This window comes from Hyla sarda, chromosome 1, assembly GCF_029499605.1.
Source record: "Hyla sarda isolate aHylSar1 chromosome 1, aHylSar1.hap1, whole genome shotgun sequence".
Classification (NCBI taxonomy): domain Eukaryota; kingdom Metazoa; phylum Chordata; class Amphibia; order Anura; family Hylidae; genus Hyla; species Hyla sarda.
In genome coordinates, this window is record NC_079189.1 from 338,507,714 (window position 1) to 338,521,290 (window position 13,577).

General features: G+C 42.9%; 1 protein-coding gene across 1 annotated transcript in view; it reads left to right on the forward strand.

Moving 5' to 3' along the window:
- The window catches only part of ZNF462 (zinc finger protein 462), a 126,265-nt gene that overhangs the window by 58,303 nt on the left and 54,385 nt on the right, over positions 1-13,577 (forward strand). Inside the window, exons 6-7 of the mRNA XM_056520322.1 lie at positions 5,833-5,951; positions 8,972-9,151. Of these exons, the coding sequence (XP_056376297.1) occupies positions 5,833-5,951; positions 8,972-9,151 (299 nt within the window). The remainder of the gene's footprint in view (positions 1-5,832; positions 5,952-8,971; positions 9,152-13,577) is intronic.

Consider the following 13,577-nt stretch of genomic DNA (forward strand, 5'->3'; position numbering starts at 1 on the left):
TTGCAGTTTTGCAACAGCTGGAGGACTACAGTTTGGAGATCACTGTGCAGTGATCTCTATACTGTGGCCCTCTAGATCTTGCAAAACTACAACTCCCAGCATGCCCACACAGCAGTTTGCTGTCTGGGCATGCTGGGATTTGTAGTTTTGCAACATCTGGAGGTCCACAGTCTGGAGGTCACTGTGCAGTGCTCTCTAAACAGTAGCACTCCAGATGTTGCAAAACTGCAAATCCCAGCAGGCCCAAACAGCAAACAGCTGTCTCGGCATGCTGGGAGTTGTAGTTGCGTACCTCCAGCTGTTGCATAACTACATCTCCCAGCATGCCGTTCGGCGATCAGTACATGCTGGGAGTTGTAGTTTTGCAACAGCTGGAGGCACACTGGTTAGAAAATACTGAGTAACAAAACCTAACTGAAGGTTTTCCAACCAGTGTGCCTCCAGCTGTTGCAAAAGTTGCATGGTCTGTCAGTACATGCTGGGAGTTTTTAGTTTTGAACAGCTGGAGGTTTTCCCCCCATGTGAATGTACAGGGTACATTCACACGGGCGGGTTTACAGTGAGGTTCCTGCTTCAAGTATGAGGTGTGGCAATTTTTTTCCCGCAGTGGGAAACTCACTGTAACCCACCGCCAGTGTGAATGTACCCTAAAAACATTACACTACACTACACTAACACAAAATAAAGGGTAAAACACTACATATATACCCCTTTAAAAATGAAAAACTTATTGTACGGCAGGGTATCCAAAACGGAGCCTCCAGCGCTTGCAAAACAACAACTCCCAGCATTTCCGGACAGCCACTGACTGTCCAGGCATGCTGGGAGTTTAGCAACAGCTGGAGGTACCCTGTTTGGGAATCACTGGCGTAGAATACCCCTATGTCCACCCCTATGCAATCCCTAATATAGTCCTCAAATGCGCATGGCGCTCTCTCACTTCGTATTTGAAGGAAACAGTTTAGGGCCACATATGGGGTATTTCCGTGCAATACAAATTTTGGGGTGCTTTTTGTCCTTTTAACCCTTATGAAAAGAAAAAGTTGGGGGCTACACTAACATGTTGGTGTTGCCCCATACTTTTTATTTTCACAAGCGGTAAAAGCAAAAATAGACCCACAAAATTTGTAACGCAGTTTCTCCTGAGTACAGAAATACCCCATGTGTGGGCGTAAAATGCTCTGCGGACGCACAACAAGGCTCAGGAGTGAGAGCCCCCTTTACATTTGAGGCCTAAATTGGTGATTTGCACAGGGGTGGCTGATTTTACAGCGGTTCTGACATAAACGCAAAAAAAATAAATACCCACATGTGACCCCATTTTGGAAACTACACTCCTCACGGAACGTAACAATGGGTATAGTGAGCCTTAACACCCCACAGGTGTTTGACAAATTTTTGTTAAAGTTGGATGGGAAAATGTAAAAAAATAAATAAAAAATGTTTTCACTAAAATGCTGGTGTTACCCTAAATTTTTCACTTTCACAAGGGAAAATAGGAAAAAAGTCCCCCCAAAATGTTTAATCCCATTTTTTCTGAGTAAGAACATACCTCATATGTGGATGTAAAGTGCTCTGCGGGCGAACTACAATGCTCAGAAGAAAGGGAGCGCCATTGGGCATTTGGAGAGAAAATTTCTCCTGGAATTGAAGGCCACGTGTGTTTACAAAGCCCCCATAGTGCCAGAAGAATGGACCTAGCCCACATGTGACCCCATTTTGGAAACTTCACCCCTCATGTAGTGTAATAAGGGGTGCAGTGAGCATTTACACCCTACAGATTTTTGGAACCGTGGTCCGTGTAAATGAAAATGTAATTTTTCATTTGCACAGCCCACTGTTCCAAAGATCTGTCAAATGCCAGTGAGGTGTAAATACTCACTGCACCCCTTATTAAATTCTGTGAGGGGTGTAGTTTCCAAAATGGGGGTCACATGTGGGGGGGTCCACTGTTCTGGCACCACGGGGGCTTTGTAAACGCACATGGCCCCTGACTTCCATTCCAAACAAATTCTCTTTTCAAAAGCTCAATGGCGCTCCTTCTCTTCTGAGCATTGTAGTGTGCCAGCAGAGCACTTGACGTCCACACATGTTACAAATTTTTAGAGGATTTTTTCTCCTTTTACTCAAAAATTAAAAAACTGGGTCTACAAGAACATGAGAGTGTAAAAAATGAAGATTTTGAATTTTCTCCTTCACTTTGCTGCAATTCCTGTTAAACACCTAAAGGGTTAACACACTTACTGAATGTCATTTTGAATACTTTCAGGCTTGCAGTTTTTATAATGGGGTCATTTATGGGGTATTCCTAATAAGAAAGCCCTTCAAATCCACTTCAATCCTGAACTGGTCCATGAAAAATTCCGATTTAGAAAATTTTGTGAAAAATTGGAAAATTGCTGCTGAACTTTGAAGCCCTCTGATGTCTTTCAAAAGTAAAAACATGGCAACTTTATTATGCAAACATAAAGTAGACATATTGTATTTGTGCATCAGAATATAATTTATTTGGAATGTCTATTTTCCTTACAAGCAGAGAGCTTTAAAGGAAGAAAAATGAAAAATTTTCAATTGTTTCATCAAATTTTGGAATTTTTCACCAAGAAATGATGCAAGTATCGATGAAAATTTACCACTAACATAAAGTAGAATTTGTCACTAAAAAACATTCTCAGAATCAGAATGAAAGGTAAAAGCATCCCAGAGTTATTAATGCTCAAAATGACAGTGGTCAGATGTGCAAAAAACGCCCTGGTCTTACAAAATTGAAAATTGGCCTGGTCCTTAACCCCTTAAGGACACATGACGTACTGGAACGTCATGTGTCCGCTCCCGATCTATAACGCGGGGCCACGGCGTGGCCCCGCGTCATAGCGGGTCAGGCCTGGCCTCTAACAACGGCTGGGACCCGTGGCTAATAGCGCGCGGCATTGATGAAGTTGAACGCCGCGTCTAAAGTTGAACGCCGCGTCTAAAGTGAAAGTGAAACCATGCTGGTTAGCTCAGTGGGCTGTTCGGGATAGCCGCGGCGAAATCGTGGCATCCCGAACAGCTTACAGGACAGCAGGAGGGTCCCTACCTGCCTCCTCGCTGTCCAATCGCCGAATGACTGCTCAGTGCCTGAGATCCAGACATGAGCAGTCAAGCGGCAGAATCATCGATCACTGGTTTCCTATGAGAAACCAATGATCAATGTGAAAGATCAGTGTGTGCAGTGTTATAGGTCACTATGGGAGCTATAACACTGCAAAAAAAAAGGAGAAAAAAAAAGTGAATAAAGATCATTTAACCCCTCCCCTATTAAAAGTTTGAATCCCCCCCCTTTTCCCATAAAAAAAAAACACAGTGTAAATAAAAATAAACATATATGGTATCGCCGCGTGCGGAAATGTCCGAATTATAAAAATATATCATTAATTAAACCGCACGGTCAATTGCGTACGCGCAAAAAAATTCCAAAGTCCAAAATAGTGCATTTTTGGTCACTTTTTATATCATGAAAAAATGAATAAAAAGCGATCAATAAGTCCTATCAATGCAAAAATGGTACCGTTAAAAACTTCAGATCACGGCACAAAAAAATGAGCCCTCATACCGCCCCATACGCGGAAAAATAAAAAAGTTATAGGGGTCAGAATATGACAATTTTAAACGTATTAATTTTCCTGCATGAAGTTATGATTTTTTCCAGAAGTACGACAAAATCAAACCTATATAAGTAGGGTATCATTTTAATCGTATGGACCTACAGAATAAATATCAGGTGTCATTTTTACCGAAAAATGTACTACGTAGAAACGGAAGCCCCCAAAAGTTACAAAACAGCTTTTTTTTTTTTCAATTTTGTCTCACAATAATTTTTTTTCCTTTTCACCGTAGATTTTTGGGCAAAATGACTGATGTCATTACAAAGTAGAATTGGTGGCGCAAAAAATAAGCCCTCATATGGATTTTTAGGTGCAAAATTGAAAGAGTTATTGTCAAGATGCCGGCTGGCAGGTAGTGGATCCTCTGTGCCAGAGAGGGATGGCGAGGACCGCGCTAGTGGACCGGTTCTAAGCCACTACAGGTTTTCACCAGAGCCCGCCGCAAAGCGGGATGGTCTTGCTGCGGCGGTAGTGACCAGGTCGTATCCACTAGCAACGGCTCACCTCTCTGACTGCTGAAGATAGACGAGGTACAAGGGAGTAGGCAGAAGCAAAGTCGGACGTAGCAGAAGGTCGGGGGCAGGCGGCAAGGTTCGTAGTCAGGGGAGATAGCAGAAGTTCTGGTACACAGGCTTTAAACACACAAAACGCTTTCACTAGGCACAAGGGCAACAAGATCCGGCAAGGGAGTGCAAGGGAGGAGACCAGATATAGCCAGGGAGCAGGTGGGAGCCAATTAAGCTAATTGGGCCAGGCACCAATCATTGGTGCACTGGCCCTTTAAGTCTCAGGGAGCTGGCGCGCGCGCGCCCTAGAGAGCGGAGCCGCGCGCGCCAGCACATGACAGCAGGGGACGGGAACGGGTAAGTGACCTGGGATGCGATTCGCGAGCGGGCGCGTCCCGCTGTGCGAATCGCATCCCCAACGGCCATGACAGAGCAGCGCTCCCGGTCAGCGGGACTGACCGGGGAGCTGCAGGGAGAAAGACGCCGTGAGCGCTCCGGGGAGGAGCGGGGGCCCGGAGCGCTAGGCGTAACAGTTATGATTTTTTAAAGGCAAGGAGCAAAAAACGAAAATGCTAAAATGGAAAAAACCCCGGTCCTTAAGGGGTTAAGGGGTTAAAAACATTTAAAAAGGCCCAAACGCCATTCCACAACAGGGAGGATCCCTCTGGACCTCTCCTAGGGTGCCTGTGATATCCAAGTCTAATGCACTATCCCAACTGGCCCAATATAAATAAAGATCGTATAGCTCAATAAATATTTAAATATCCCAGAACAGTGTGTACAGATCATCACACTGCAATCAGCATATCACCGGCCGCAGCGATATCCTGTCTTGGCCGGTGATAGGTTGAGCGCAGTGTCACGTAACAAGCCTGGGTCCCACCTTCTTCCTGCTGCCCAGGCCTGTTACATGACACTGCACTCAGCGTATCATTGGTCAAGGCGGGACATCACTGCGGACGGCGATAGACTGATCACAGTGTGACGATCCGTGCACACGGAAGCAGGAAGAAGACCAGACCGGAGGACCGAAACGCAACGGGGGAGCATGAGAAGGTGAGTTAAAGTTTTTACTTTTTTTTATTTTGCAGCCCAGGCACAATGGCATAAGAAAAAAAATGCACACTACTCCTTTAATAATGAAGATTGTTTGGGTGTGTTCCCAGATGTGTTAACCACTTAGGTCACTTGCCAAAAAAACTAGAGATGTAGAGTTCTAAGTTTTTTTTTGTTTTTGTTTGTTTTTTTACCTGAAGGGCCATTTACACTTTTCAAATAGTCTTATGGTTTGTAATTTTTTTTTTAAGAGATCTTTTAAATATTTGTTCTGTGTAAAAGAACAAAATGATGTATGCTAAAGTATAATATATTGTTGTTTTGAAAATTTGATCCTACATAAAAATCATTATTACCATTTTAGCAGTTTTATTGCTGATGGAACTTGCTTGTGAAAATGGCATCATAAGAAATATTCCTCCAATACTTGTAATGATTCTTCAAACTATTGATCTTTTTCAGTGGTTTAAAAAGTGGTGATATATCAGTGGGGTTTTACTTGTTTGTTATGGGTGTCAATGTATCATTTTTTATCATTTAAATTAATTTAGATATCAGAAAAAAATTTATGTATTTGCAGTATATATTATAGAGTGTTTTTTTTTTTACTTGATTTCTATTAGCCTTGATCGTCATATTCAAGATCACCATGGACATCACAAACCATTTAGATGCAAACATTGTCCTTTTAAATCTTCCTCCAATAGCCGTTTGAAAACACATATTATGAAAGCACATGGAGGTATTTAAATGTATTGCCCTTATTCTGATATTTATTTCATTTATCTCAGGCCATCTTTTAAGAGGTAATGATGCTTGTTTTTTTATCTATTAAGACATGCATTATAAAACACTTGTGAATCATACGATATACATGTTAAAGATTGTCACTTCTTAATATATACATTGTTTACTTTGGGGAAGATTTATCAAAACCTGTCCAGAGGAAAAGTTGCTGAGTTGCACATAGCAACCAATCAGATAGCTTCTTTCATTTTTGAAAAGGCCTCTGCTATTGGCAGCTCAGCAACTTTTTCTCTGGACAGGTTTTGATAAATCTCCCCCCTTTGTGTTTAAAGGGGTACTCCTTTTTTTTTTTTTTATCAACTGGTGCCAGAAAGTTAAACAGATTTGTAAATTACTTCTATTTAAAAATCTTAATCCTTTCAGTACTTATTAGCTGCTGCATGCTACAGAGGAAGTTTTTTTCTTGAAGGAACTATCCAGAGCAGCAGTAAATCCCCATAGCAAACCTTTCCTGCTCTGAAAGGCTCCTGACATGGACAGCCGCTTATAAGTACTTGAAGGGTTAAGATTGTTTTTTAAACGTAACTTGCAAATCTGTATAACTTTCTGGCACCAGTTGATTTAAAAAAAAATTGTAGTAAAACAAATATTTTTGGATTTTTTGGCTTAAATGATACCATGTATTCCGCATACTGTACAGCTTCATACAGTATGTCTGCTATAAAACACACACACAATATATATATATATATATATATATATATATATATATATATATATATACATGCCAACAGATGTGGAGTACTGAATGTATCCAGTCACGCCAATGTCATCAACAGCATAAATCTCTTCCTGTCCTGTTTTTCATCATGGTAAAAAATAAAAATTTTATTATCCTAACTTTTAATTATACAGTTCATAAAGAGTTGTTTACCATAGATGTTGTCAGCAGTCTGCCACTTATGCCAAAATGTACAATAGGTTCCAAGCACTTACATTCATGAGCATGCAGCACGCAGCAGGTGTTGACAGAGAAGTCATCATTATTTATTAGTTGCCCCTGCACTCCCAATTCCATTGATGATTGACAAGTTTCCTTCTATGTACAGCGATAGGGAGAAATCTGGCAGTCATTAGCTTGTGGATGGGGGCGACGGCACCTCATGAATAATTGTAACTCCTCTTAGCTCTGCTTCTCATTGTAAGTGCTTGGAAGCTATTGTACTTTTCAGCATTAGTGACATACTTCTTGAAACAATGTGTCTGTAGCTATATTATGCTGCCCTTATGCTATTATTGGGCTTGTCTATGCTGCACAGTCAAGCCTCCCTGATGCTGGCCAGGGACCAGTCACAGCACTCCCCTTCCAGCGATCACTGCTATTGGTCTGTCAGTACAGATGGACCAGTATCAGGGATATTACAGGGGTCTCCTCCTTCCCCCTCTCCTCCGTCGCTATACACAGTGAAGCAATCGGTGGTGAGGGATGCCCCATTGGAGGAAGGCCACCCGCGCCACTCAGGATCGGAGCGCCAACTTGCCTCCCAAAAAGTTGAAAGCGTCAACTTGTCTCCCAAAAATATTTTTGCACCCCAAGGCCTCTGCAACTCTATATGATGTAAAAAAATATCCTAAACTAAAAGGAGGCCCCAAAATCCATACAGCACGCCTTCATGTCTGAGGCCTGTGTGAGAGACACGTTGGGCACAAAGGCCACATATGGAATATTTCTAAGTACATCAGAATTCGGGGAATGGGGAATAAATCTTTATTTTTATCTTTTCATCAACACCTACTGTGTTACAGAAAAAAAATGGATTAAAATGAAAAATTGTAAAAAAAATGAAATTTTAAAATTCCGCCTCCACTTTGCTTTCATTTCTGTGAAACGCCTAAAGGGTTAATAAACTTCTTTAATGTCATTCTGACTACTTTAAGGGGTGCAGTTTATAAAATGGGGTGATTTATGGGGGTATCTAACATACAGGCCCCTCAATTCCACTTCAGAACTGAACTGGTCCCTGAAAAATCAGATTTAGAAATTTTCTTGAAAATCTGGAAAATTGCTGCTAAAATTATAAACCTTCTAACACTCAAATTAATATGAATTAATCATTAATTTGGTGCGGTATGACTATTTATCATACAAGCAAAAAATGCAAAATCTAGAAAAATGCAAATTTTTTATTTTTTCTAAAATTTTTTATTTTTTTACAAAAACCGCTAAATATATTAATCAAAATTTACCACTAATGTAAAGTACAATATGTCACGAAAAAACTATCTCAAAATCACTTTAATCAGTAGAAGCTTTCCAAAGTTATTAACAAAAAAGTGGGCACGTCAGATTTTGAAAATGTGCCTTTGTCATTAAGGTCAAAACAGGCTAAGGAGTAAAGGGGTTAATCCTACTTAAAGGGGTTATCCACAATAAGGTGATTTTAGTACTTAACTGCCAGACAGTAATAGACATGTTTAGGAAGGATCTGTGTTTGTCTTGGGGCCAAATGGCTGTGTTGTGAGTACACCATAACACTGCTGCTATGTTTCTGTGAAATGTCTATTTCCTGTTGGAGTCCCCTCCCTCCAACTACAAGTTCCAGGATCCCTTGTTTGTAAGTGTGAGGTCACTTTTCTCCCTTCCACCCATCAGTCACCCCACCCATTGTAGCACTCCTGGGACAATTTCCTGCAGCCCTGTGGAGAATGATCTTTCCCCCTTCCAGCAGTCACTCCACCCATTGAAGCAGCCTGGCTCTCTGTCATCACCTGACTAGCGATGTAATGTCTCAAGCCACACTGCAACCTGGGAATAACTGAGACAACCCTAATTTTGTTTGCTGTAAAAGATAAACATTGGGGCAAAGATCACATAAGAATTGCGAGACCACCATGACACAAAGGTACAGACACTATATTATGAACTACACTAACTTTACAGCCCCTGTTGCACAATTAAATAAATTAAAAAAATCCTGGAATACTACTTTAATATTCTTTGCTTTTTTATTTTAGGTGAACATGGCTACAAATGCTCATTTTGCTCCATAACAACAATGACAATCAGCCAGTTAAAGGATCACTCATTAAAAGAACACGGGAAAGCTATTACATTGCCAAAACTGCGCAGCCTGCCTCAGAACAGTCCACGTGCTAAGCAGAGCTCAAGGTTTGGAAAGGAACATAGACTACTTGGTAAGAACCCCTATTACTTATATCTAAATAGTTAACACTGTTTTGTGTATTCTTCAAGTTACAAAGTAAATGCATTGTTTAAATTTTTTTATAGCTGTTTATAGTTGCTGAGTTATGGTTCTAGCCTCTTTACAGTTTACCCTGACCTGTGCTCAGAGTTCTGGGAAAGGACAACACAGATCACCCTAAGCACAGGTTGGGGTAAGGTTACGTGCAGCTGTGCCTCCATGCTATTGGATATCGAAGAGAAAAATAGATGCCACACACAGTTTATGCAGTAAATTCTTGAATCCACCATGACAGGTACAGATGCAGGCAACTATCCCTTTAAAAACTCCATGCTATGCCTCCTTTAGGTAAAATCATAAAAATTAAAGGAGTTCTGTAGTGAAAAACAACTTATCCCCTATCCAAAGGATAGGGGATAAGTTATAAATTGCAGGGGGTCCGAGTGCTGGGTCCCCCCCGTGATCTCCTGAACGGGGCCCTGGCAGTCTGCTGGAAGGGGGTGTGCTGACCCCGCATGGAGCGCCAGATTCGCCCCCTCCATGTATCCCATAGAGATACATGGAGGGGGTGTGTCGGCTGCGGTTTCGTGGGTGGGGGTCAGAACGGCAGCTTTCGGCAGGCTGCCGGGGCCCCGTTCAGGAGATCGCGGAGGGTCCCAGCTCTCGGACCCCCCGCGATCTAAAATTTAATACCTATCCTTTGGATAGGGGATAAGTTATTTTTCACTGCACTACTCCTTTAAGCTTGGGCAAAGTATTCTTGACAAACACTTTGCCCAATACTTCGGTGCCCTCTCACCTGCCCCTCTTTTTTGCTACTTGTGCCTGCTGGTAGCCTGTCAGTCAGTGTGTAATCTCATATCCTTCTTCCCTCCACCACACACCCTTTCTCTTTTCTGCCATCCCTTAGTGACTCCAAGTTGTCCAAGTTGATTGCGTGGGTACAGTCAACAGTGTCCAAGTGATCAGTTAGGGGATGCTGCAAACATTGTCAGCAGGACCCGTGGCTGTAGTACTCATCCAGGGTCCTGCTGCTACTGCAGGGAAAGGAGTTGAGTCTGTTTTCAGTAGTTTAATCCCATACATTCTGGGGTCAACAGTGACCATGGCATGTAAGGGATTTAACAGACATAGAATGTGTTGACAGATAAGAACCCATCTAGTCTGACCAATATTCTGAATACTATCAATTGTCCCTGACCCCATTTTATTAGAAGGATAGCCTTATGCCTATCCCATGCATGTTTAAAGGAGAACTGTTTTCAAATCAATTTATACCAGAAAGTTAAAAATCTTAATCCATCCAGTACTTATCAGCTGCTTTATACTACTTACCTGCCTCCTCACCATCTGATCGGTGGAGGGAAAGTACTACCCTATGAGTGGCATTGTCAGGTTGGAGTTGCAGATTTAAATAAAGTCTCCGAATATTATCAGCAGTGGATTTTTCTGGCATAAATCCCGTCTGATCCACATGTATTAAAGTAGTAATTACCTTTAACAATCTATTCGCTAAAACCTTCGCCAGCAGTTTGACATCTGAGCACAATAAATAAATTGGCCTATAGGAACCCGCAGAATGCTCCCAATGCCACCTCCAGTTCCTCAAGCGTAAGAGGCTCATCCAACATTTCCCTTTGCATCTGCGACAGGGCTGGGAGAGTGCAATACCGGCTACAAACCGGTCAATATCAGCGTCACAGTACGTCAATTTAGAGGAATAAGTCTCTTCATAGAAGGAGACTAGAGTAGCTAAAATAGCCAGGTCATCCTTAAGTAGTATCCCGGCATCGTCAAAGAAACAAGGAATGCATGCTGACCCTGACTGAGCTTTGATGGTGCGAGCCAACATATGACTCATACTTTCACCACTCTCGAAATAACGTTGTTGTTGGAAGAAGCCCTTATTGTCCGCCATCTGGAGCAGATGTGCATCCAACAAAGATTGAGTAGACTGCCAGTTTTCCCTATTGTGGTCAGAAGGATCCTCGAGGAATCGACGCTCCTCTAGGAGGACCTGCTGCTGTAGAGAAGTTTGGATAGCCCTATTCTTCGATTTACAGGTCGAGATATCCCTGATAAAGACACCCCGGACATAAGCTTGGAGAGAGTCCCAGACCGTGCCCATGGAAGCGCCGCTCCCCACATTAATCTCGAGGTAGGCAACAACATCAGATGGAATAGTATGTCCTACAGAGGGACCCTGATGCCAAAAAGGGTTCAAGTCCCACAGGGAGCCTCGCATTCTGGGATGAGAATCATTAATAAAACGTAGAAGGATTGGAGAGTAGTCAGATAGGGTATGAGGAAGGTAGTCCACCGACCCAACTAAGGGGGGAAGCAGATCATTACCCAGCGCAAAATCAATGCGTGAGAGCATTCCATGCGAAATAGAATAACAAGAAAACTGTGGGTCAGTAGGAAATCTCCATCTCCACAAGTCAGTCCACACCATCTCCACCAAAAATCTGGCTAAGCCCGTAACCCCGGTGGTCCCGGCCCGCTCCCCAATGGCGAATCTATCTATGGACGGGTCAAGCACATTATTGAGATCCCCCACCACCAGGAGCGGTGCATCAGTCAGAGAGGAGAGAAAGGATACTACTCTGCGTAAGGCGTCGCTTGAGTATGGGGGAGGAATATATAAGGCAACTAGAACACATAACACACGGTTAAACGTGCCATAGAGGCACACAAACCTGCCATCAGGGTCAACCAGTTTAGACACACAGGTAAAGAGAATACTGTTAGGAATAAGTACACTAACACCCCTAGCATGTGAGGAGTAGGCATGAAAAGCGTGGCTAAACCACGGCTTATTCAATAAATGTGTAGTATCAGCAGTGAGGTGAGTCTCAGAGAGACATAGTTTGGCAGGTTGATATGGTTTGAGAGCTTGAAAAACAGCTAGTCGCTTAGTACCCTAGTTGCTTAGTACTACAATTAATTGATTAGCCATAAGAACACCAAGGAAACATAAATGACAGTCGGGAGAATAAAAATACCCGAGGCAGTAATTAAGAAGAAGATAGAACCAAGCATATGGAATACAGAGGTCAGAGCACTCACATTCAGAAAAATATAAAAAAGGGAACATTTGTCAACAACAGTAGGTACTTAGACATAAAGATAGGGTACAGTCAATAAAAGACTATAAAAACTGTAACAACAGGAGAGAACATAGGACTGCAGAGGTACGGGTCTCCAGACCCACTCCGGAATCGCGTCCATAGGACATCTTCCAAAAATTCGAACACATGCCCCCAACTATAGAGTCCAGAGAACAGAAAAGAGGAAGCATCAAGGATCAGCACGTCTGAGCTGAGCCTCGTGGCCATCCAGCCACTCTGCGGCCGCCATGGGGGTATCAAACATATGAGTAGTTCCAAGAGCAACCTCACAGAGGCATGCAGGGTAAAGCATGTAGTACATCACGTTGCGTGCACACAGACGATGCTTAATGTCAGTGAATTTAGCGCGTCTCTTCTGAACTTCAGCAGAAAAGTCCGGAAAATTGGAGACACGATGTCCATCAATTGCAAGAGAGTCCATATCCCTGGCCTTACGGAGGATAATGTTGCGATCCATATAATGAAGAATCCGGATGAGGACAGCCCTTGGTGGAGCCCCAGGTGGCAAGGGGCAAGTAGGCACTCTATGAGCACGTTCCACAGCAAACAGGGGGGTCAAAGTCTCCCTTCCAAAAGTGTTAAGGAGCCAGCTTTCAAAGAACTCTCCCGGATTGCGACCCTCTTCTTTTTCCGGAACGGCTACCTGGTGGACATTATTCCGTCGGAGACGGTTTTTCATGTCATCTGTCTTGGCCACCAGAGCAGTTAAATGGTTAATCACGCGGTGCATATCCCTCTTAAGTGAGGGCACCTGATCTTCCATATCGCCCACTCTTTCCTCAACCGCACTGACACGTTCGGACACCTTTTGCATGTCATGACAGATAAGGTTAATGGGGGAGATTTATCAAAACCTGTGCAAAGGAAAAGTTGCCCATAGCAACCAATCAGATTGCTTCTTTCATTTTACAGAGGCCATGCTAAAAATGAAAGAAGCACGCTGATTGGTTCCTATGGGCAACTGGGCTACTTTTCCTCTGCACAGGTTTTGATAAATCTCCCCCAATGTCCTCACACAAACTACCAAGCATCAATTTGACATCTACGTTCCCCTTAGATATGGCTAGGAACACATCTTTCAGAGTGGGGCTAGGTATAGAGGAGGTGGGGGTTAGAGCAGTCATAGGAGTAAAGTCCACTGCAGCAGATGAGGGGTTAACATGCAGAGAAGAGGATGCTGCAGGAGTGGAGGGGTCAAGCAGAGGAGAAGCAGCCGCAGGAAGGAGCAGAGGGAACATGGTATAGGAGTCCCCTGTGAGAGCAGGCTGCACTCCAGTACTGGTAGGG